Genomic DNA, 23,820 nt, shown 5'->3' with positions numbered 1-23,820 from the left:
TCCGGGTGTGTGCCCCGGACAGAGACAGCAAGGTTAGCAGACGGCGGTGACCGTCTGCAGGAGTGGCCTATCGGAGTTGCCGTAAGGACCGTGGACGGGCGGTGGCCCGGCGGTACCGGACCGGTACACAAGGAGAAGCCAGCACCATTGGCAGGGGCCTTTTGGACCCCGGCAAGGCTTGGAGTCGCCGTGAATTTGCCAAATCCGTCAGTGAAGGGGACCTCCGGGTTTCCAAACAACTAAGTCCCGATTGAAGGCAACAGTCCAGCCAGCAGAGAGAGACACCGCCACCGCCAAGGCACCAGTTTCTCAGGGCCAGCGCCTGCGGGCAAAGAGGGGCTCCTCCGGCCCATATCCAAGCCGGGGAGCGGGTTACCGGTGGAAACCCATTGGAACCAACAGAAGTACTAGGTGCAGGGTAAGAGACAGTCACCGTTAACTACCGGGGAAAAGCAACAGCAGCCATCCGTGGGAACCATCTTTCCAGCCGTGTATTTTACCGAGAACTGTGTCATCGTCTCAGGCTGAGTGAGTACCACCGTGCCGTGCGGCACAGCGCTGCCCCCGCGACCCTGCACCTCACCAGGCCCCGCAACCGGCCTACCATCACCCATCCTTACCCTATCACTGGGCCCCGGGACAACCAACCCCTACCTACGGAGGGGGAAACTAACAACTCAGCTGCTCCCTGTCACTGCTCCCGGGATAGCCATACAGAGCAGCGGTGGTGTTACCAAAAATCACCACAACCGTGGGTGGCGTCACGGACAATAACCAAATCCCCACCCCCAATACACCCCTTTCACTCACGGGCAAGGAGCGCCGCTCGAGTCCCCGGGATCCGGCACACTGCTCGAGCCACCACCGAGCAGCAGCAGCCGCAGCAGCAGCAGCGGCCGGACCCGAGCAGTGGGAGAGCGCGGCGTCCCCTCCTCCGCCCGCGACAACTTGGCATCACGAACAGGATCTTACCGCTCTGCCGTTTGGTAGAGGTGCGCCTTGTTACCGCCGGAGGTGTCCGGCCGAAAAATTTCAGAAGCCGCCATCTTTGGTGCGAAAAGTTCCCGCTCGAGCATCTCCTCGAGTAGTGGAGGCGCGAGGGCCAAAACCCCGCCCCGATAGAGGAGGAGCCGGAAAGAGGCTAAGGGGGATGAAATGGCAGCTGATCGCATGTGAGTGCGGCTATAAAAGCAGGGACGCCAGGACCCTGTGCCCATCTTGTTCCTGGGAGAAGCCGCCAGCAAGATGTTCATGCCGTCCCGAAGCACCGTGGCCCCCGCACCTGGAACAGCGGCGTCGGTGGAGATCTGGACTGCGCAGCTCTACCAGAGGCTGAAGTTTAAGATGCAGCTCCTCTTGGAGGAGTGGGAGACCGACATGGCGGAGGTCATAGTGACTGTGCGGAGACGCGAGGAGGAAGCCGTGGAAGGGAGGGTGAGTGACCCACGCCCCGATGCCCTTAAAGGGCCGGTCATCGCGGCTGCGGGACCCGGTCTAAACCCTCTCACCCTGCTACCCCCCTCGCCACCCGTCCCGGAAGCTGTGACCCCGCCACTAGGCCCGCTGCCACCGCAACCGGTAGCGATACCCCGCATGCCCGCCCCGGCGGGCCGACCTGTAGCCGGAGCCCGTAGCGGACCGGAGGTGCTGCCGTGGAAAGCCCCGAAGCCCGAACCGGAGGTGTCCCCCAAGAAATCCCCTGAGCCGGAGTCGATGGACTGCTCCGTAAAGAAGGCCCAGCAGCGGAAAGCCCCTGTTCCCATCCCCCACACCTCGGACGAGATAGCGCCGGGTTGCCGCTGCAAGGCGGCGTCCAAGGCCACGTCACCGCGGGACCTTCTGCCCAGATCACCAGCAGTGGGCAGTGTCCAAAAGGTCTCGCGGGGCCCGACCCGTGCGCCGGAGCTCGCAGCAGCCCCGTACTGGGACAGGGAGCCGGTACCGTTGGGCCCAGAAATTGAAGAGAGGGAGAGGAAGAAAGCGGAGTTGGTGGCCCGTGCGATCCGGGAGAAGGAGAGTCTCCGCCAGGCAACCTTCCGCATCCGAGGCCCGCTGTATGAGGGGCAGGTGAGGCGGTTTAATGTCCGCCGGGGCTATGGATTCATTTATGAACCGGGCCTGGAGGCCGAAGTTTTTATAGCCCGGCGGGATGTTAATGCTCACCTGCCAGAAGAGCACCCGGGCCGTAACCTGATGCCGGGGGATCTGGTGCAGTACACCCGGCACTGTGGGGAGAGGGGGTGGTTCACGCTGGATGCGAAGCTGAGGGGCAGCCAGGAGGCCCGTGTGAGCGCCGCACCCCCTCCCTCAGGTGATGCCGAGGAATCGGAGTAAGGGCAGCGGAGCACCGTTGTCCCAGTCCCCGTTCGAGCGCATCTGTGTGTTGAAAAGTTGTGAAAGTTTTGAAAGTTTATGTAAAATGAAAGTGAATGAAACTGAAGAAAAGTCACCTGATTACCGCTGATTGAAACCGGTCGTTGCCGGCACCGTTGTCCCCGTGGGGACCGTTACAAAGCTGCATAAGGAACTTCTTATGGACAAGCCTGAGAACTTGCAGGGCAACCACAAACATTAGTGGCTTGTAAATAAAAATGTTGTTGCAGCTTCCAACCGTTGCCGCCTCCGGAGAGGCAGATTGGAGGTAGGGCCCGCAGTGGAGCAGGCTGGGGCCCAGCCACCACCGGAACCGGTGGCATTCCTCTGGGGGTTTCAGGGGTTCCCCATGGACGTGGGTCCCCTGAAAAAGGACAGAACCCGCTCGGGCAATTTGTGCAGGACTGGGGTCAAGGGGTGCTGCCTGTTTGCTAGGGGCAGCATCAGGGCCAGGTTGCTTGGGTGGGAGAGAGCGGAAGCCGTAACCGTTTGAAACCGTTGAAACCGTTTAAGTAAGAGTACCTCCTGATGTGGGAAGATGTTATTTTAATTGTATGTCTGTCACCGTTTTACATTTTTATATTTTTACAGTTAAAAAAAAAAAAAAAAGGAAAAATAAAACCGGTGTTGGACGGGCAGCCCGCGGACGGTCTGCAATTTGCTAAGGGGGAATGTGACACCCTGGACAAGCCAGGGGTCACAGGTAATGACATCACTACACCCTACACCCAGGTTAGGCACATCAAAGCTAGACCCAAAAATCCTTGTTGCCTTCCTCCAGGGGCTGATGTTCACACCAGGGGGTGGGCCAGGCGGTTGGTCCCGCCCACCGAGGAGTTCACAGTCCTGGAGGCGGGAAAAGAGTAGAGTTGAGCTAGGGAAGTGAAAGTGGAAGGAGTAAAAAATGAAGTGGAGTAGAGCAACTGACGGAGAGCGTCCGGGTGTGTGCCCCGGACAGAGACAGCAAGGTTAGCAGACGGCGGTGACCATCTGCAGGAGTGGCCTATCGGAGTTGCTGTAAGGACCGTGGACGGGCGGTGGCCTGGCGGTACCGGACCGGTACACGAGGAGAAGCCAGCACCATTGGCAGGGGCCTTTCGGACCCCGGCAAGGCTTGGAGTCGCCGTGAATTTGCCAAATCCGTCAGTGAAGGGGACCTCCGGGTTTCCAAACAACTAAGTCCCGATTGAAGGCAACAGTCCAACCAGCAGAGAGAGACACCGCCAAGGCACCAGTTTCTCAGGGCCAGCGCCTGCGGGCAAAGAGGGGCTCCTCCGACCCATATCCAAGCCGGGGAGCGGGTTACCGGTGGGAACCCATTGGAACCAACAGAAGTACTAGGTGCAGGGAAAGAGACAGTCACCGTTAACTACCGGGAAAAAGCAACAGCAGCCGTCCATGGGAACCGTCTTTCCAGCCGTGTATTTTACCGAGAACTGTGTCATCGTCTCAGGCTGAGTGAGTACCACCGTGCCGTGTGGCACAGCGCTGCCCCCACGACCCTGCACCTCACCAGGCCCCGCAACCGGCCTACCATCACCCATCCTTACCCTATCACTGGGCCCCGGGACAACCAACCCCTACCCACGGAGGGGGAAACTAACAACTCAGCTGCTCCCTGTCACCGCTCCCGGGATCCCCATACAGAGCAGCGGTGGTGTTACCAAAAATCACCACAACCGTGGGTGGCATCACGGACAATAACCAAATCCCCACCCCCAATACACCCCTTTCACTCACGGGTGAGGAGCGCCGCTCGAGTCCCCGGGATCCGGCACCACCGAGCAGCAGCAGCTGCAGCAGCAGCGGCCGGACCCGAGCAGTGGGAGAGCGCGGCGTCCCCTCCTCCGCCCGCGACAACTATATGTATATATATATATATATATATATAGTTGAAATCAGAAGTTTACATATAATATCTAAAAAGGCACATATGCCTGTTTCTCTCAATATCTGAAATGAAATCAGAATAAACCTTTCCCGATTTAGATCGATTAGGATTACCAAAACTATTTATATTTGCCAAATGCTAGAATAGTGAGCTAGAGAGAAAGTTTTAAGGCATTTTTACAATATGGGACAGCCCATATGATGATGTCATGTCTTTGGAAGCGTCTGATAGGTTTATTGGCAACATCTAAGTTAATTAGAGACACACCTGTGGATGTATTTTAATGCACACGGGAATACACTGTGTCTTTGTGTAGCATTATGGGAAAGTCAAAAGAAATCAGCCAAGATCTCAGGAAGAGAATTATGGACTTACACAAGTCTGGTTTATCCTTGGGTGCAATTTCCAGATACCTGAAGGTGCCTCGTTCATTTGTACAAACAATTGTACACAAGTACAAACAAGATGGGAACGACCAGCCATCAAATCGCTAAGGAAGGAGATGGGTTTTGTGTACCAGAGATGAATGTTCTGTGGTCAGACATGTGCATATGAACCCAAGAGCAAAAGCAAAAGACCTTGTGAAGATGCTGGCAGAAGCTGGTAGGATTGTGTCATTATCCACGAGTACTGTATCAACATGGCCTGAAAGGCTGCTCTGCCAGGAAGAAGCCATTACTCCAAAAGAAACCTAAAACTGCCAGATTAATATTTGAAAATGCACACAAGAACAAAGACTTTAATTTTTGGAGATATGTCCTGTGGTCTGAAAAAAAATAAAATTAAACTGTTTGGCCATAATGACCATTGTTACGTTTGGAGAAAAAAGGGAGAACCTCTGAAGCCCAAGAACACCATCCCAACTGTGAAACATGGGGGTGGCAGCATCATGTTGTGAAGTTGTTTTATTGCAGGAGGGACTGGTGCACTTCACAAAATAGATGGCATCATGAGGAAAGAAGATTATGTGGCAATACTAAAGCAAAATCTCAAGATATCAGCCAAGAACTTAAAACTTGGGTGGAAATGGGTCTTCCAAATGGACAATGACCCAAAGCATACTGTCATACTGGATACAAAGTGGCTTAAAGATAACAATGTCAATGTTTTGGAGTGGCCATCAGAAAGACTTGATCTCAATCCCATTGACAATTTATGGGCAAAGCTGAAAAGGCAGGTGCGAGCAAGGCGACCTACAAACATGGCTAAGTTACACCATTTCTGACAGGAGATATGGGCCCAAATTCCTACCAACTATTGTGAGAAGCTTGTGGAAGGATATCCAAAGTATTTAAACCAAGTCATACAGTTTACGGGCAATGGTATCAAATACTAATGAAATGCATGTAATCTTTTAACTTTGCAGAATGTAATAACAATGCCTTAAAACATTATATTCTGGCATTTGGCAAATATAAATAATTTTGGTAATCCTAATTGACTTAAAACGGGAAAGGTTTATTCTGATTTCATGTGATTTCATGTCAGATAGTAAGAAAAACATATGTGTCTCTTTAGTGCATGTAAACCTCTGGCTTCAACTGTATATACAGTATATATATATATATATATATATATATATATATATATATATATATATATATATATATATATATATATATAAAGGCATCAAAACTATGAATTAACACGTGGAATAAAATACTTAACAAAAAAGTGTGAAACAACTGAAAATATGTCTTATAGTCTAGGTTTTTCAAAGTAGCCACCTTTTGCTTTGATTACTGCTTTGCACACTCTTGGCATTCTCTTGATGAGCTACAAGAGGTAGTCACCAGAAATGGTTTTCACTTCACAGTTGTGCTCTGTCAGGTTTAATAAGTGGAATTTCTTGCCGTATAAATGTGGTTGGGACCATCAGTTGTGTTGTGCAGAAGTCTGGTGGATACACAGCTGATAGTCTTACTGAATAGACTGTTAGAATTTGTATTATGGCAGCTAAGTAAAGAAAAACGAGTTGCCATCATTACTTTAAGAAATGAAGGTCAGTCAGTCCAAAAAATTGGGAAAAATTTGAAAGTGTCCCCAAGTGCAGTGGCAAAAACCATCAAACGCTACAAAGAAACTGGCTTACATGACGACCGCCCCAGGAAAGGAAGACCAAGAGTCACATCTGCTGCGGAGGATAAGTTTATCCGAGTCACCAGCCTCAGAAATCGCAGGTTAACAGCAGCTCAGATTAGAACAGGTCAATGCCACACAGAGTTCTAGCAGCAGACACATGTCTAGAACTGTTAAGAGGAGACTTTGTGCAGCAGGCCTTCATGGTAAAATAGCTGCTAGGAAACCACTGCTAAGGACAGGCAAGAAGCAGAAGAGACTTGTTTGGGCTAAAAACGGATGGACTCCACATGCCTGGTTGCCACCGTGATGCATGGAGGAGGAGGTGTGATGTTGTGGGGTTGCTTTGCTGGTGACACTGTTGGGGATTTATTAAAAATTGAACGCATACTGAACCAGCATGGCTACCACAGCATCTTGCAGCGGCATGCTATTCCATCCGGTTTGCGTTTAGTTGGACCATCATTTATTTTTCAACTGGACAATGACCCCAAACACACCTACAGGCTGTGTAAGGGCTATTTGACTAAGAAGGAGAGTGATGGGGTGCTACGCCAGATGACCTGGTCTCCACAGTCACCAGACCTGAACCCAATCGAGATGGTTTGGGGTGAGCTGGATCGCAGAGTGAAGGCAAAAGAGCCAACAAGTGCTAAGCATCTGTGGGAACTTCTTCAAGACTGTTGGAAGACCATTTCCGGTGACTACTTCTTGAGGCTCATCAAGAGAATGCCAAGAGTGTGCAAAGCAGTAATCAAAGCAAAAGGTGGCTACTTTGAAGAACCTAGAACATGACATATTTTCATTTGTTTCACACTTTTTTATTAAGTATTTCATTCCACATGTGTTAATTCATAGTTTTGATGCCTTCAATGTGAATCTACTATTTTCAGAGTCATGGAAATAAAGAAAAGTCTTTGAATGAGGTGTGTCCAAACTTTTGGCCTATACTGTATATCTTAGGGAAAGAAAAGAAGGCAGCACTCCAAAATAAATGCGGAAATGTGTGGACTCTATTAGCCCAGTGGCCATTGGGCTAATAAAATCCACAACTTTTTGCTTTTGTTTTGGAGTGCTGCCTTCGTTTTGGGGGGATATACAGTATGTTACAGTGATCTGGATAGTTGTGGTGTGGTCTGGCACCCACTATGTGACCTTGTGCTGTTGTTCTACTTTTGTTAAGTATATACAGTATATCTCAGCAAAGGATTTTAGAAGTAGAAATTAAATAGTGTTAAAATGTGGAAGTCTGCTGTAGGCTGGGGTGGCACAACAATTTAGGCCACAACCCGTGTCATGTGGCCAAATATTGTGCTATCTCACTGCTACCTCGCAGCAGTGATTGTGGTTGCATTGCAAGCTGCAAGTTGGTGCGACTTTTTCTAAGCTTCACACAGCATGTCAAGATACGTTGATATGTTTCTCCACAGTATGTGGGTGAAGTTTGTTAAAATCGCACCCTCTGTATATGCAGCATTTTTACTGTGTGTCAAATCACCTGCATAGACATGTATTAAAAGATAACATGTCAGCTAGTTGCAGTCACAACCATAGGGAGCCTAGAAGCTTAAGGGGCCATCACCATGAAAATGATGTCTAAGATTCTGGCAAAACTATATATCATAACAAAATGTTGATTCTAACTTTTATTTTATCCATTTAAATCCCTGCTCATTCTCGGCTTAAACAAGCACCGGGCAGTCCTATCAGTGATTGGCAGCCTTCCCTGGGTAGATGTGCATATAGCGATAGCCATCAGTTACTGATTAGCACTGTCTACTGGACTCTGAGCCAAGAATAAGAAGAGATTTATGTGAATAAAATACAAGTTATAATGAATCTTCCCAGTTTCTTGGCAGTACTGATTCAGCCACGGCTTTTACATGCAGCTATGTTATTTCCTCATATAAGAAACTACCATACTTCATCTACACATGCTATAATGTCAAAGTTTCTTTTAATAACAGTACACTTAATAAAATGTAGAAAACTGCAGGAGAAAAGGAAGATGACCTTGTTCCATAGCCTCACAAGTAATACTCTGCGTCATCTCAAGCCTATCAAACATCAGCACAATTACAAGTTTTATAGTCAACATATTAAAAAAGATGACAATATTCACACAAGATTTAGACCTCTGAAAACACCCCCCTGATCAGGCAGACCACTCAAAGATTTCATTTCCTTTAATCACCAATTCATCTGCTCTTGATCATCAAAATGTTTTATTGCTTATTTAATATTGCGATATTCAATTATGTTTTTAAATAAAGCGAAAAAAGGCATATTGTATTTGGAAACCTAAAAAAAGATTTTAACTGGGCCAATTTATTGTATTATTATTTTATAGAATTATTTATATTTTTAGCTATACAGCTAAAAGTTCTGTTAAATGGCTTCCACTTGAGAAATTACAAATATTCCTCATGATCTATTCAGGCTTCTGTAACAGGAACAGTGTCTTTTTATGTGACAGTAGGACATTTGGGCCTCCGAGACCAATGTAGAATGTAGCAGGATCCTACCTGCCCAGACATGTAGGTATTAATCCAGATAGAGGCATTTGAGTTAGGTTTCTGGTATAATAAGATATACCTTATTGCTGGTGACCATGCTCACATGCATTGGCCAATACATAAGCTAAATATCTCTTGTTTTCAAATATTCCTATAGCAGTAATGCAATACCAGATTTCCCTTATTCTTTTTAGCATTTTAGAGTGCAGCTGTACGTATTTTGTAGTTATATTGTGTTTTCAGCTAGCAACTGTTCACACGTGTTGGATGTGCGGGTCAGTCTTTTTGATATATTTGTAGAACATTTCTTTTTGATCGAACACTCCACCCAGTAACCAGGCTGTGTTCATTCCCCTTTATAGATGGATCCTAGCTGGCCAGACATGTAGGTTTTTAACCCAAATAGAGGCATTTGAATTAGGGTCTCGGTATATGGAGATATAGCTTGTCACTGGTTACCGGGCCTACATGCAATGGCCAATACATAAGCTAAATATCTCTTTTTCCAAATATTTGTATAACAGTAATGCAATAACAGAGTTCCTGTATTCATTGTTAGCATTCTAGAGTGCAGCGGTATGTATTTTGTAGTTATATTGTGTTTTCAGCTAGCACCTGTTGACACTTTGGATGTGTGGGTCAGTGTTTTTAATATATTTCGCAGTGTAGAATATAGCTTTACCCCTGAACCTGTCTGCCTACTTACTCCAAGAGTAACAGCATTTGTCTCTCCAAACATCTGACATGCCCACTTATCTAGTAGAGCTGCTGGTTTAAGTATGCAAAATATACAAACCACTTTTTTGCTATTCAACTACTTTCACCTTTATTTTAATTTTTAAAGAAGAAATGAGACTCCTTGACAGGAATCAGACTTGAGTATAAGGATCTATAAAAGTCCTGTGCAAAACATAACCTGAAGAGTTCAATCACCCCTATTAGTAGCATTTGTTCATAAAGCTTTATCAATTGCCAATATATAAGTGAATTACGAATTATATATAAAAGAATTCCGTAAAGAAAAATGTTTGCCACTTCATGTCAGATATTTTCCATCATGTCTACAGTGGAACTTTAGAATTTAAAAATTATTTTTATTAATAGGGGAAAATAACTTCTCTGACCAAATTACTAATCAATCTGCTTGGATGTCGTTTTATGTGATGGAAATTGAACATTACAGTTTTACATCTGGCTCTCCAGCCGTCCCACTGGCATACATTTCTAACAGACCCATTTGGGACTAGCATGCTGTCACATAGTGTTTGAGAGAGACCTTCCTAAATTATTAAACATTTGGCACTTATTGAAACCTCAATAAAAATGATTAAGTTAGGCAAGAGTCTCAGAAGTAACCACCCTCAGAGGTATGTTGCAGCAAAGACCTGCTGACAGCACCTGATATTATAAAATCATCAATTTTACTAAAAACATGTGGCAAATAGAAGATAAATACAGTTCATGAAATTTCACTTAGTACTGCACATAAGATTCACTAATTCTGCTTAGTTTGAAACACATATACATACAGTAAGGCTCCTTACTGGAGAGGCACATCACTTCTAAAGTCTCTTATCAGGCACAGGTATGTTTCACTTTTCTAGCTTTGTATCTCAGGTTCTCTTACTATTCTGACATTTCTCTATCTCATGTGTGCAGAATTTTCCCTCCAACCAACTAGGCCTCAATTTGCATCATCCCAGGGAGCTCCTAACTACCTGCCTTCTGACTTGGACTGGGAGGACTCTTCACTTTACCTGCCTCAAAAGGCCATACTTTTTCTACTTCATGATAAGAGATGAGTGAGCACCCCCATGATCAGGTGCTCGGTACTAGTAACGAGCAGTTGGATGCTCAGATGGGCGCCACGCAAGTACAGAGTCTAATGGAAGTCAATGGGAGCATTTTTCTGGAAGATTTCCCGGAAAAATGCTTGAGTTCTAAATTGACTTCCCTTATACTCGGGCACTCGTGTCATGCCAATACGAGCATCCAACTGCTCTTAACGAGTAATGAGCACCCAAGCATGGTAGTGCTTGCTCAACACTATTCATAAGCAATCCACAGTTGCACACTTAGAGTGCTAGCCAGTCCCTTGGTTTCCTGAAAAAACACTCAGCAATCTAGAAGCTGGGTTCCCATCTCGAAAACAGGAATCTGCCCAAGTCATACTGTCATGAAATATGCAACTTGAATGAATAGTCCCTTCAATTTTTTACATGTGTCTTAATGGGAGGACATAGAGGCATTTTTAGTGGCCGTAATGTCTCGTTTGGGAATTCTACGTGACATCGGTAGCTTCACACCTTTATATATCTCCACAACTTCTGCATTACTTCCCATATGCCCCTGTTTTTTCATCTGGGCTCAACATATGAACCTCCACACTCTTCTTTCGTTTGGAGGACAGCACAACTTATATCCCTGAAAAACTCCTAGTGTCCAATTCTCTGAACAGTACTCTGCTTCAAAAGGGAACATGGCTTATTTTTCTTTACCAGCACTGTCCTGTTGCCAGTGATTGACAAGGCACTCTTCTCATCAGCCATTCCACTCTGCCTCTAGGAATGACGGTGCCTGTGTAAGATCTCAGGCGGAGGAGCAGACCAAAGAAACTGACATCTCGCACAGGCACTGCCATTCCAAACACATGCAGAAGATAAATGTTCCAGTTTCTGCAATGTATCATGATGTAACTGCGCATGTGCCACCCCCAAAATAATGATGCCTGGGCAAGATGTCAACCAGGAGAGCAGGTCACAGAGAAGAGTGACCTGTCAATCCATTTTAGGAGGCTGGCACCAAGAGGGGAAGGCTGGATAAGAGCAAGGGAGTTGTAAATGAAGATCATCCTCTTCACTTCAAGCTCATTTGCATATGAAATCACAAATAGATTAAAAGACAACAGAGACATGGATTTGTAATACAAAGGTATGGACGTAATAAAAATTACAGGTATTTTACTGTGGTGTTGTTACTTTGGGGTCTAACTTGACAGGTTCCAAAGCAGCAGCTGTTCCTCATTGCCCTTGCTCTCTGAATAACTGATGGGCTCTGCCTCAGCTGCTCTACTTGCACTACACTGCATCCCAGCAGAGAGCTCTGCCTACATCAGCTGGCATACACTTCACATGCTGAATCTGAAAAGTTAAGAAGACTCTGTGTGTAGAAATGGCTTCCAGAAGGGTGCCTGACACTTACTTGCTGCTTCGGGTCAGTGTCTATTACCCCTGCTGCCAGTCATCTATATTGACGGATAGTGAGACACCCAACACCAGAGTTCACTTAGCCAACTAGTTTTTGTTTACTTTTATTCTTCACACCATTATGACAGACATGGCCTTCCTTTCTCTCTCTGTGGAGTTCTTATTTCTGTCACCTCCTATCTTGGACCTTGTTCTCAATACTCCAGGGTCTGTGCCTGCTTCCCACTAATACCGCACACCTTTATCCATTTCTGGGCCTCGTTGGCTTCTCTAGCCAGATGACTCTCTATGCCAGGCAAGGTAAGCCTAAGGGGGGCTTTACATGTTGCGACATGCTACCGATATATCGGTAGCGACATCGCAACATGTAAATCCTAGGTGCGACGATGAACGAGCATAGAAGCGTACAATGTCGTTGATCTGTGTAACGTCGTTCATTTCCATAATGTTGGGTCGACCGCAGGTACGATGTTGTTTGTTGTTCCTGCAGCTCCACACATCGCTGTGTGTAAACCCGCAGGAGCGACAAACATCTCCTTACCTGCGTCCCGACAGCAATGCGAAAGGGAGAAGGTAGGCGGGATGTTATGTCCCGCTCATCTCCGCCCCTCCGCTTCTATTGGCCGGCCGATTAGTGACGGCGCGGTGACGTCTCTGTGACGCTGAACGCTCCTCCCCCTTGAAGGAGGGATTGTTCGACGGTCACAGCGACGTCGCCGAGCAGGTATGTGCGTGTGAAGCTGCCATAGCGATAATGTTTGCTACGGCAGCAATCACCACATCTCGCATGTACGAAGGGGGCGAGTGCTATCGCGCTGGACATCGCTAGCAATTGCTAGTGATGTTGCAAGGTGTAAAGTACCCCTTAGGCTCCAGTCATCCAGAAGTTACCTCAGGGTTCCTGGACTTGCTCTAGCACCGAGTCCATGTCCTCTCGCTCTTGAACCAGCTTCTCAACCCCCTACTCTGGAGCTACTTCTTCTAGCTATCTTTTACTCCTCACTTTCACTACCTTAACCCCATCTTATCTATCATATCTTCTAAAACTTGCTTTACCGCTGACCTAACCCAACTGCTAGATGGCAAAATTTGGCAACCTAGTCTACAGTACTAAAGGGTACTTTACACGCTGCGACATCGCTAGCGATCTCATTAGCGATGTGAAATTCTAGATCGCAAGTGCGATCTTTCGAGATCGCACATGCGTAAAATTACCTATGTGCGATCTCGAAATTTCACATTGCTAATGAGATCGCTAGCGATGTCGCAGCGTGTAAAGTACCCTTAACTCTTCTACATATGGAAATTATTCTTCTCTAAAAACACTTAGCTACTAAAACACGCATTTATATTATTCAACAGTTTACACAAAAAAAATAGCATATTTACATCATGGGGCACTGCCCACCTATTACATTTCTATTGCGGGCCCAGCTCTTAGTGTTTGTAGGCTCCAGATCTCCTCCCCTCTTCTTTTCAAATATATTTTGAAGTGTTTCATATTTTTCAAAATCTCTGCTTGCGATAATTAAACTATGCACTTATGTGTGATTACATCACATTCCTGTGGAAGTAAGGAATTAAGATTTCTAATGGCAAGTCACCATTTGTATATATGACATTCTGCACAAAATTAATGAATACATATTAAAATAATTTTAAACCCCTATGGCACTCCATCATAATTCAGTAATCATGTGGCTGTGCCAATTTTATTACTATAACTGTATGTCCCTAGTAAAAGTGTTTAACTGTGCAACAGCCAAAGTGATAATTCTGCCTTGTGAAGTGAACAGAAAGTCTAGCTGTTGGCAGGCAAAAGCAAAGGCTCTCAACTTGTAAGATTTGAGAAATGTAAAAACATGCCAAATCCTTTCAGCAAATCACTAGGTTTCACCACTAATTAATTAAGTATAATGTAACTAAGATAATGCTTTCTTTGGCACATTAGTCCCCTGCTGTTTAGATAAACAAGGGCTTACACATACATTTGTAGACATAAGATAAGTGTATTATTATGTTTCTAACAGTTCCCAAACTGTTTTAAGTCTCTGCTTTACTTTCATGAACAATAACTATAGTCAAAAGGATGTGCACATTTCTAGAATAACTTATACCTTGCTTTGTTAGATAATTGAAGCCCACCGACCCCACCATGACCACCCAATGTTTTAAAAAATCTTCATTTTAGACAACATATTCCTCAGTTCAGTCTAGGGATAAACTATGCAGAATGGAGAATGACCATGTTAGGACTCATTTTATGCCATGCTTTTGCCATGCAGTTAAGAGTTGACCCCTTTTAACTAACTTTAAGATAACAGACAACAGATATGTAGACAACAAAGCCGCTGAGCTTAGTGATTGGCTGCAGCGCTATGGATATGACTGCTACAGCCAATCAACAGAGGAAATAAGTAGTGCTCTTTCCTAGTAGTCCACACTGGCGGAGTTGCTGCAGATCCTAGAATACTTTTGAAGAGCTGGGGGGAATTCATTTTCATCATTCATTCATTCATTCATTCATTCATGGAAAATGCTACATTCATTCATAAAGAAGGTCAGAAGCATCTGACTTATGTATTTTGTCATTTCACTGGAACATAATGTTGTTATAGTAGATGCTGCAGCTTCTAGTAAGTCTCCAATATGGCTTCTCTCATCTCTATAATTGTCAGGTGGCATCATATTCTACAAATACCTTATATAGCCGTATCATAGATAGACAGATAGATAGATAGAGATAGATAGATAGATAGATAGATAAATAGATAGATAGATAGATAGATAGATAGATATTACATGAAAAGTTAGGCTAGATATATGCCTTCAGGGTGGCAAAAAAAAAAGATTGTACCTGGATCAAACTGGATAAGTCTTGTAGGACTTGTCGAAAAATCTTTTCCATCCACAGCACTTACGCCATTAATCTTTAAATGAAAATACACAGAATTAGTCTTACTTTTGTTTTAGTTCCTTACTTGTCTTGTGTGCAAAATAATAATGTAACTGCTATTTTAATTTGTATTTAATAAAGTGTATAGTAGACTAGAAGGGGATTAGCAGAATTAAAAAACAATTTGGACAACAAACATATATATAAATTGATCTGATCTTTATTGAGGTATAATATAATAAAAACATTACATAAAATAGGGAGAATTATACAAAGGAATCCACTAAAGGATTGCATAGAATAAAAAAGGGTGTTCAAAAGTTTAATGAAGCACTCCCATCAAAGTTTTTATCCTCTCAATTTATTGCAATCATCATAATATATGGTACTGTGTTCTTATAATTGCTTGTTTTGCCTTTCTACCCAGTTTATTCTTCTCTTTTCTCTGCTTTGTGTAGAAACAGGAAGTCTCTTTTCCCTACATGAGTTATTCCTCGCTTCAACTCTTGATCCAAATGGTCAGCTAATCCTGTCCTGCCAGGGATTTGCAATAAGGACTCATGACTTGTCTAGAGAAAATTGACTTCTTGTTTCTGCAGAGTTTAGAAGGAATGAGCTAGTCTGTTTTTAATCACGTGATGTCATAGACCCAATGGAGAAGAATGAATTGGGAAGAAGGGCGAAATGAGCAATTGTAAGTACACAGCGCTATATAATATGATGACTGCAATATATTAAGAGGGTAAAAAGTTTGATAATAGTGCTTCATTTCAAACTACTAATATATCATGTGCATACAACAGAACTACGGTAGATAACAAACTAATGGGGAAAATACAAATAACCGATCTAAAGCTCTTGAAGCTAAGAAGTGAGCTGCCTTTATCAGACACTAAACAGTATACACAAGTCACCTAGTACTGGAGATAGTCAGGGTAATGCTAGCAAAATATTTAGAAATAAAAATTATGGATGATATCTATACAGAGCCTCTGGTGGTGGAGAAACACCCCGATGCATGTTTTGCCTAGCTTGATTATGGGGGAAATGTTATCAAATTAGTGAAATTGCAGCAGTTTTGACATAAAATATGTCTATTCCCCTGTTACATCTCAAAGAATTCTACTTGATAATGGCTGTCCTATCCATCATTTCCTCATCGCTTCTAAATCAGATGATTGCCAGATTCTATCCTGAAAATCCACTCTGAATCTAAATTGAGGTGGTGCAGTGATAAGTTAGACAGGGTGAATTTGGGGGACATCTAGGCTGAGTGCATAAATTGCTGCCTCAGTGTATTTTTTATCACGTTTTCTCAAATTAAGCCAAGTCTACAGTGTTTTTATGTGAGTTTCTGAAAGATGCTGTACTTGTATAAACTGTTAATTTTTAAATCATGACCAAAATGCAACATGAGAGCCCAACCTAAAACTTTTACTATCAATAAGCCTCTATATACTTCTAATCAGCTCTATTCTGCATAAATCAAACAGAATACTTAATCATGCAAGGAGAACATGCAACCTGAACGTACGTCATATCAACAGATGAATCAACTGTTTTGTCTGTTACCTGTAGTGAAATAAAAGAAGAGTCTACAGAGTAACCCCTGCGTGTTATCTTCAAAGATACCAGTGCTTCTGTCTCACACACCTCATATATGGCCTGGAGCAACTCAATGCGAGACCATTTTATTTCCAAGCTGTGAAAAATGAAAAGAACCCAGTGAAGTAATTATTGCAGGTCACATGTACGCTCATGCTGATGTTATCTATCTTTACATGCATCTGTGTATTTACTTATCCATCTGTATCTTTCTATATATGTATATAATGCTCAGATGAAGCAGAACCCTGGCTATATGGAGGGTGGAAGCTTCTAGGGCCTTGTTTCCCAGTAATAATCCAAACCAAAGCAAAAAAGTGAGGCTTTTTATTCACTCTGATTTAGCCAATCATTTGAACTTTTTATATACATCTATATTTGTCTGTCTGTTTATCAATCCAAGAAAAAGAGGTAGCATCTCAAAAGTTTTCAATATGTTTAACCCACTTTCAGTGTCCCACATGAACAGCAGCCATGTTTCACCTCCAGTCAACTGTGACAAAGGCTCATTTGAGCCAAAACATTGCTGCTGTTCACATGGAGCGTTAAAACTTGACTAATGTGTTGAAAACTATTAGGTGCAGATTGATTTTTGAGATTTCTATTCAGGACAGGTGGTTGCTGAGTCATGACTAAGGGCGGCTTTGCACGTTGCAACATCGCACGAGCGATGTCGGTGGGGTCAAATCGAAAGTGACGCACATCCGGCCTCACTTTCGACATCGTAGTGTGTAAATCCTAGATGATACGATTAACGAGCGCAAAAGCGTCGTTATCGTATCATCGGTGTATTCTCCGACATTTCCATAATGCCGGTGCAGAGACAGGTACGATGTAGTTCCTCGTTCCTGCGGCAGCACACATCGCTGTGTGTAAAGCCGCAGGAGCGAGGAACATCACCTTACCTGCCTACCGGCTGCAATGAGAAGGAAGGAGGTGGGCGGGATGTTTACATCCTGCTCATCTCCGCCCCTCCGCCGCTATTGGCCGCCTGCCGTGTGACGTTGCTATGACGCCGCACGACCCGCCCCCTTAGGAAGGAGGCGGGTCGCCGGCCAGAGCGACGGTCGCAGGGCAGGTGAGTGCATGTGATGCTGGCGTAGCGATAATTTTTGCTATGCCAGCTATCACAATATATCGTACCTGCGACGGGGGCGGGGACTATCGCGTGCGACATCGCAGCATCGGCTTGCGATGTCGCAACGTGCAAAGCCCGCCTAAGGGATGTGCGCCCACAGAAAAGAAACAAAACCGCTCACCACTGCAGAGACAAGCCTGAATATATCCTCCTGTTAGTCCCCTTTGGTCCGGCACGGATTACGGCAGCAAGCCGAGAAGATAATAGAAGAAAGCAGTGGAAAAATCCAGCTGGACTCCAAAGGGATAAATAAAAATGCTTCTTTATTTATATCAACTCGATTAAAAATATATATCCATTTCTCAAGTAAAGACACCGGCTTGTTCACACTGATGCATGGCAGATGTATACTACTACGCGTTTCGGCGGAACGCCTTCCTCAGGTCAAGTTGTTGACCTGAGGAAGGCGTTCCGCCGAAACGCGTAGTAGTATACATCTGCCATGCATCAGTGTGAACAAGCCGGTGTCTTTAATTGAGAAATGGATATATATTTTTAATCGAGTTGATATAAATAAAGAAGCATTTTTATTTATCCCTTTGGAGTCCAGCTGGATTTTTCCACTGCTTTCTTCTGCGCCCACAGAAGGGTCAGAACTAGTGCTATCTATCTATCTATCTATCTATCTATCTATCTATCTATCTATCTATCTATCTATCTATCTTGTGTGCACACTTATTGAGCAAGTGAGGATTTTGACCATATCATCAATCATATTTTCAAGCTCCAAGCTGTATAAAATTGAATGCTTATTGGATGAAGCATACCAGGTGATGTGTATTGTGTAATGAGGGAAGGTGAGGCCTAAGGATAAAAATTGTTATAAGTCTCACAGAGGGATGCATTACTCTTGAAATTACTAAAATATTGGGGGTATGACCACATAACCATCAGACGTTTTGTTACAAATAGTCAACAGAGTTGCAAAAAATGTGTTGAGAAAAAAGAGGCACATTAACTGTGTTATGCTCCTGCCCCTAGTTGGTGCTTCACTCCACATTTGTCTTTGCAAGTAGCCTGACATGTTTCAATATGATAAATTGCCTTGGCCCATTTTAGGGCCTCTTGGACTTGCACCTGGGCTCTAGTATTGATGGAGACTAACCATGTTTTATTGAGTTCTGAGGGACTGAGCTGGAGTCAGTTTGTCATGCTTCCTTTTGGCTTCTGTTGACCTCCGGAGTCCTGTCTGCAACTTGTTCTGGGTTTTTGGACCTTCTTTCTCATGTTGACGTTTGATGTTGTGCGGTTTCCGAGATTGTCAGTCTTCGGTGTTACTCATAAGAGTCTTCTGCCTTCTGTCTGCTGTCTCCAGTAATCCTGTCACTTGTTTCGACTCGTCAGTAGCTCTTCTACCAGTCTGCCAGTGGTCTGCAGTAATCCCATTACCTGTTTACAGTTGAGAGTAAAGCTGGGTTCACACTAAACGACAGCGACAACGACATCGCTGTTACGTCACCATTTTCGGTGACGTAACAGCGACCTTGTAAGTCGCTGTTATGATCGCTGCTTAGCTGTCAAACACAGCAGAAGCAGCGATCATAACGTCGCTGTGCTACATGTTCAGAGAGCAGGGAGCCGCGCTTAGCGCTGGCTCCTTGCTCTCCTGCAGCACACATCGGGTTAATTAACCCGATGTGTGCTGCAGCTACATGTCACAGTTCAGAGAGCAGGGAGCCGCGCGCACTGCTTAGCGCTGGCTCCTTGCTCTCCTTGCTACAGTATACATCGGGTTAATTACCCGATGCATACTGCAGCCACATGTCACAGTGCAGGAGCCGGCACTGGCAGCAAGAGCGGCGGAGGCTGGTAACCAGCGTAAACATCGGGTAACCAGGGAAAGGTCTTCCCTTGGTTACCCGATGTTTACGCTGGTTACAGCTTACCGCAGCTGCCAGTGCCGGCTCCTGCTCGCTTCATTTCGTCGCTCTCTCGCTGTCACACACAGCGATGTGTGTGTCACAGCGGGAGAGTGACGACCAAAAAATGAAGCTGGACATTCAGCAACGACCGGCGACCTCACAGCAGGGGCCAGGTCGTTGCTGGATGTCACACACAGCGACAGCGACGGGACGTCGCTGCAACGTCACAGAAAATGGTGACATAGCAGCGACGTCGTTGTCGTTGTCGCTGTGTGTGACACCAGCTTAACTCTGCTACCTGTGTGCCAGTGGCCTCCAGCAATTCTGTTTCCTGTTTATAGTCATCTGTATTCCTGCCATTCATCTCAGGTCTTCTGTTATTTTGCTATCTGTCCCAGTTCTTCAATTATGGTGCTATCTGCTCAAGCTGATCAAGCTATCAGTCTGTTATATGCAGTAACTCTGCTACCTGTCCATTATCTGTCTGTGATTTCCTGGACTTTACTAAACCATAATTTTGCATTCTACATAATGCTCCTGTACAGTCATATTCCAGAACTGCAATCTCCTTGGAGTTTTCAGAAGTACAAGGTGTTCAATGCACACGAACATGGCCAAAGTAAGAAAGGCTGAAACCCAACCATCACTGAACAAGGCATATAATTTGAAACATCAAGACTGAGCAAATAAATATCTGAAGACAGATTTTTTTTTGTAGGTTTTATGGAGTGATAAGAGAAGAGTGACTCTTGATAGACAAGATAGTTGGGCCAGTGGCTGGATCAGTCTCAGACTCCAGTAAGGTAAAGATGGGGAACGGCTACAGGCTGGTACTATTAAAGATGAGATAGCTGGACCTTTTCAGGTTGAAGATGGATTCAAAATCAACTTCCAGACATACTTCCAGTTTTAGAAGACACTTTCTTCAAGCAGTGATACAGGAAAAAATCTAAATCTTTCAAGAAAACCATGATTTTTATGCAGGACAATGCTCCATCACATGCATGGAAGTACTCTACTACTTGCCTAGCCAATAAAGGTCTTAAAGATGAAAGAATAATGACATGGCCCCTTCCTCACGTGATCTAAACCCTATTGAGAACTTTTAGGTCCTTCTTAAATGGGAGTAATCTATTGAAGAAAATAGTTGTCCAAAAAGTTGCTAGTCAACAGATTCAGAAACTGACAGACTCCATGGATAGGAAAAAGTGGAAATTAAGTATGACATATCTGAGCTGTTGAACTTGGCATGTTAAAGGATGCAGGAGACACAGATGATTCTTGCAGTATATATTCTACGCATTTCAAGGTTTTCCAACCTCTTCATCAGGAATAACCACATTACACCATGGATGGACAACTTATGACTGTTATTAAAAAAGAGATCTTATAATCGTCACTGATAATATATTTTTTTTTAAATAAGAGAAATTTATTTATGAACATTTTGAGTTGTTTGGTTATTATTCTCACTTTATCAAATGAAAATAAACAATTGAGATGAGAAAATGTACTTTTTTTCATTTAATTGTATAAGAATTCTACATAATAATTTTGCACCAATTATCAATCAGAATCAATGATTTATTCAATCATATGTTTTATTGAAGTGATGCTTTATTTCTTTATTTTTAGGGCTCATATTACTTGTACGTGTTCTGTCTATGATAAAATTAGATATTGCACAGACAGCATGCTGACCAATGTCACTGAATAGGGCTGTTCAGATGACAGTTTTTCCTAGGGACCAAGTGTTTGAGTGAAAACAAAATCACAGTATGTAGGATTTGGTTTTCTAAAGTATCATTCACATTAGAAACTTTACAGCTAAAATGTATTTCTTAAGGGTGATAATTTAGAAAAGAAATCAGTAATCACTGTCAGCAGTTTGCCTTTTTATTGTAGCCCTAAAGCATAGGACAAGAAGGACATCTACTGGTGAAATGGAACATTGCTAAGTATCTCAGCGGGATACAGATTTCACAGCAAGTAGCAAATATTAAAACAATTTACAGATCTATTTTTAGTGATGGATTTAACGGATTAAGCACATCACATAATACTTAAATCTCATTGATCTACAATGTTCAAATTACTTTGCAATGAGTATGAAGTAGCCAAAAAGGTCAAATAATTCTGTGCCGTCTGGTGTAAAGTATTATTTGTAATATCATTATTAAACAGTTACATTCATGCTAATGTGCAAAGCTTCAATCAGACCAGGATTTTTTTTGTCAGTAGTATACAGTGTAAAAACTAAAATACAGAAAATACAGTACTATGGACATAGAGTAATGTGCAAATGTTTAAGGCAGGTGCAGAAAAAATGCTGGGAAATATAAACATATTCAGAAATAGAAGTGTTAACAGTTTATTTTTATTTATTAATAAAATGCAAAGTGAATCTACAAAAGATAAATCTAACTAAAATCAATATTTGGTGGGACTACCCTTTGCCATCAAAACAGAATCAATTCTTCTACCGTGTTTCCCTGAAAATAAGCCCTAGTCACGGTTAAATAATGAAGTGTCCATACAGCTAAAAAAGTTAAAGAATAATGCAGGACACTTCATTATAGAAAACAGACACCCCCCAAAAAAAAGAAGAGAGAAGACCCCGTCATCATACTCACCAGACGTCGAACGCGAGTAGTGGAACGCATCAAGGACATGCGGCGGAATGCACACCCACACACATCAGATCGCACACCAACACACATCAGATCACACACACACACACACACACACACACACACATAAGATCGCACACACACATACTCACCCCATCCAATATTGATTGCTTCTGGCCGGCATAAGGACCTGGAAAGCTGTGCAGTGGAGCACCAGGACCTGTGGGTAGAACGCATGGAGGACCCTGTGGTGGAATGCATTATAGAGACAAGAGAGTAGAGAGTCCCCTGCTGGCTAGAAGCAAGTGGAATCTCCGGATGTGGTGAGTGTGTGCACGCTATTGTATGTGCAATCTCATGAGTGTGTGTATAAGTGTGTCTGCGATCTGATGTGTGAATGTCAGCCAGAAGTAGGGGAGGATCGCGTGCAGCATACCTGATTGGAATGCCCAACAAGGATTGCAGGAGGACCTGAGAGCAACACAGACGCCCAGGGTCTGGTAAGTATGATGATCCTGGGAAGGGGATCTGCATTTTTTTGGGGGGTAAATTTTCCCCCAACCATGTTTCCCCGATAATAAAACCTACCCCAAAAATAAGCCCTAGTTCTTTTTTCAGGGCAAAAAAAAATATAAGACAGTGTCTTATTTTCGGGGAAACACAGGTAGGTACAGTTCCACACAATTTGTGAAGGAACTAGGCAGGGGAGGAAATACAGGCAGATACTTATCCATCATGCAATACCATGAAGAAAGTGCCTGATTGACCCCGAATTTATTCTGTAGCAGGATACCACCTCAAGCATACAGTCAATGTCAGTAAAATCTATCTTCAGCATATAGAAGGAAAAGGAGTCCTGGAACTGAAGAAATGAACTCAATAGAGCCTTGATCTCAACATCAGTGAGTCTGTCTGGAATTACGTGAAGAAACAGAAGGATTTGCATAACCTTACATCAACAGAAGATCTGTGATTAGTTATCCAAGATGTTTAGAACAACCTCCCTACAAAAGTTCCTTCAAAAACTGTGTGCAAGTGTATCTAGATGAATTAATGCTGTTTTGAAGGCAAAGGGTAGTCACCCAAATATTGACTTGATTCAGATCTCTCATTTGTCAATTAATTTTGTATCTTGTTAATTGATAAAAATAAATTAATAATGTTTCTATTTTTTATAGCATTCTTTTCAGGATTTTATCCACATCTGCCTAAATTTTTTGTACCATATTGTATAACTGGGGAAAACCGGGAAACATGGTATGTATAACTTTAAGGGGTACTTTGCACACTGCGACATCGCTAGCCGACGGTAGTGATGCCGAGCGCGATAGTACCCGCCCCTGTCGCACATGCGATATCTTGTGACAGCTGCCGTAGCGAACATTATTTCTACGGCAGCTTCACACGCACTTGCCTGCCCTGCGACGTTGCTCTGGCCGGCGACCTGCCTCCTTCCTAAGGGGGCGGGTCGTGCGGCATCAGAGCGACGTCACACAGCAGGCGGCCAATAGAAGCGGAGGGGTGGAGATGAGCGGGACGTAAACATCCCGCCCACCTCCTTCCTTCCGCATAACCGCTGGAGGCAGGTAAGGCGATGTTCCTCGCTTCTGTGGCTTCATACACA

At 44.0% G+C, this 23,820-nt stretch overlaps 1 protein-coding gene across 1 annotated transcript in view; it reads right to left on the bottom strand.

The window, feature by feature from the left end:
• FREM1 (FRAS1 related extracellular matrix 1) overlaps positions 1–23,820 on the bottom strand; it is a 289,664-nt gene that overhangs the window by 55,126 nt on the left and 210,718 nt on the right. The window contains exons 28-29 of the mRNA XM_075316948.1: positions 16,534–16,663; positions 14,923–14,995 (exon numbers count right to left, since the gene is read on the bottom strand). Of these exons, the coding sequence (XP_075173063.1) occupies positions 14,923–14,995; positions 16,534–16,663 (203 nt within the window). The remainder of the gene's footprint in view (positions 1–14,922; positions 14,996–16,533; positions 16,664–23,820) is intronic.

Source organism: Anomaloglossus baeobatrachus, chromosome 1 (genome assembly GCF_048569485.1).
Source record: "Anomaloglossus baeobatrachus isolate aAnoBae1 chromosome 1, aAnoBae1.hap1, whole genome shotgun sequence".
NCBI classification, from domain to species: Eukaryota; Metazoa; Chordata; class Amphibia; order Anura; family Aromobatidae; genus Anomaloglossus; species Anomaloglossus baeobatrachus.
Note: the sequence above shows the minus strand (reverse complement) of the source record. Positions and strands in the feature narration are given on the sequence as shown.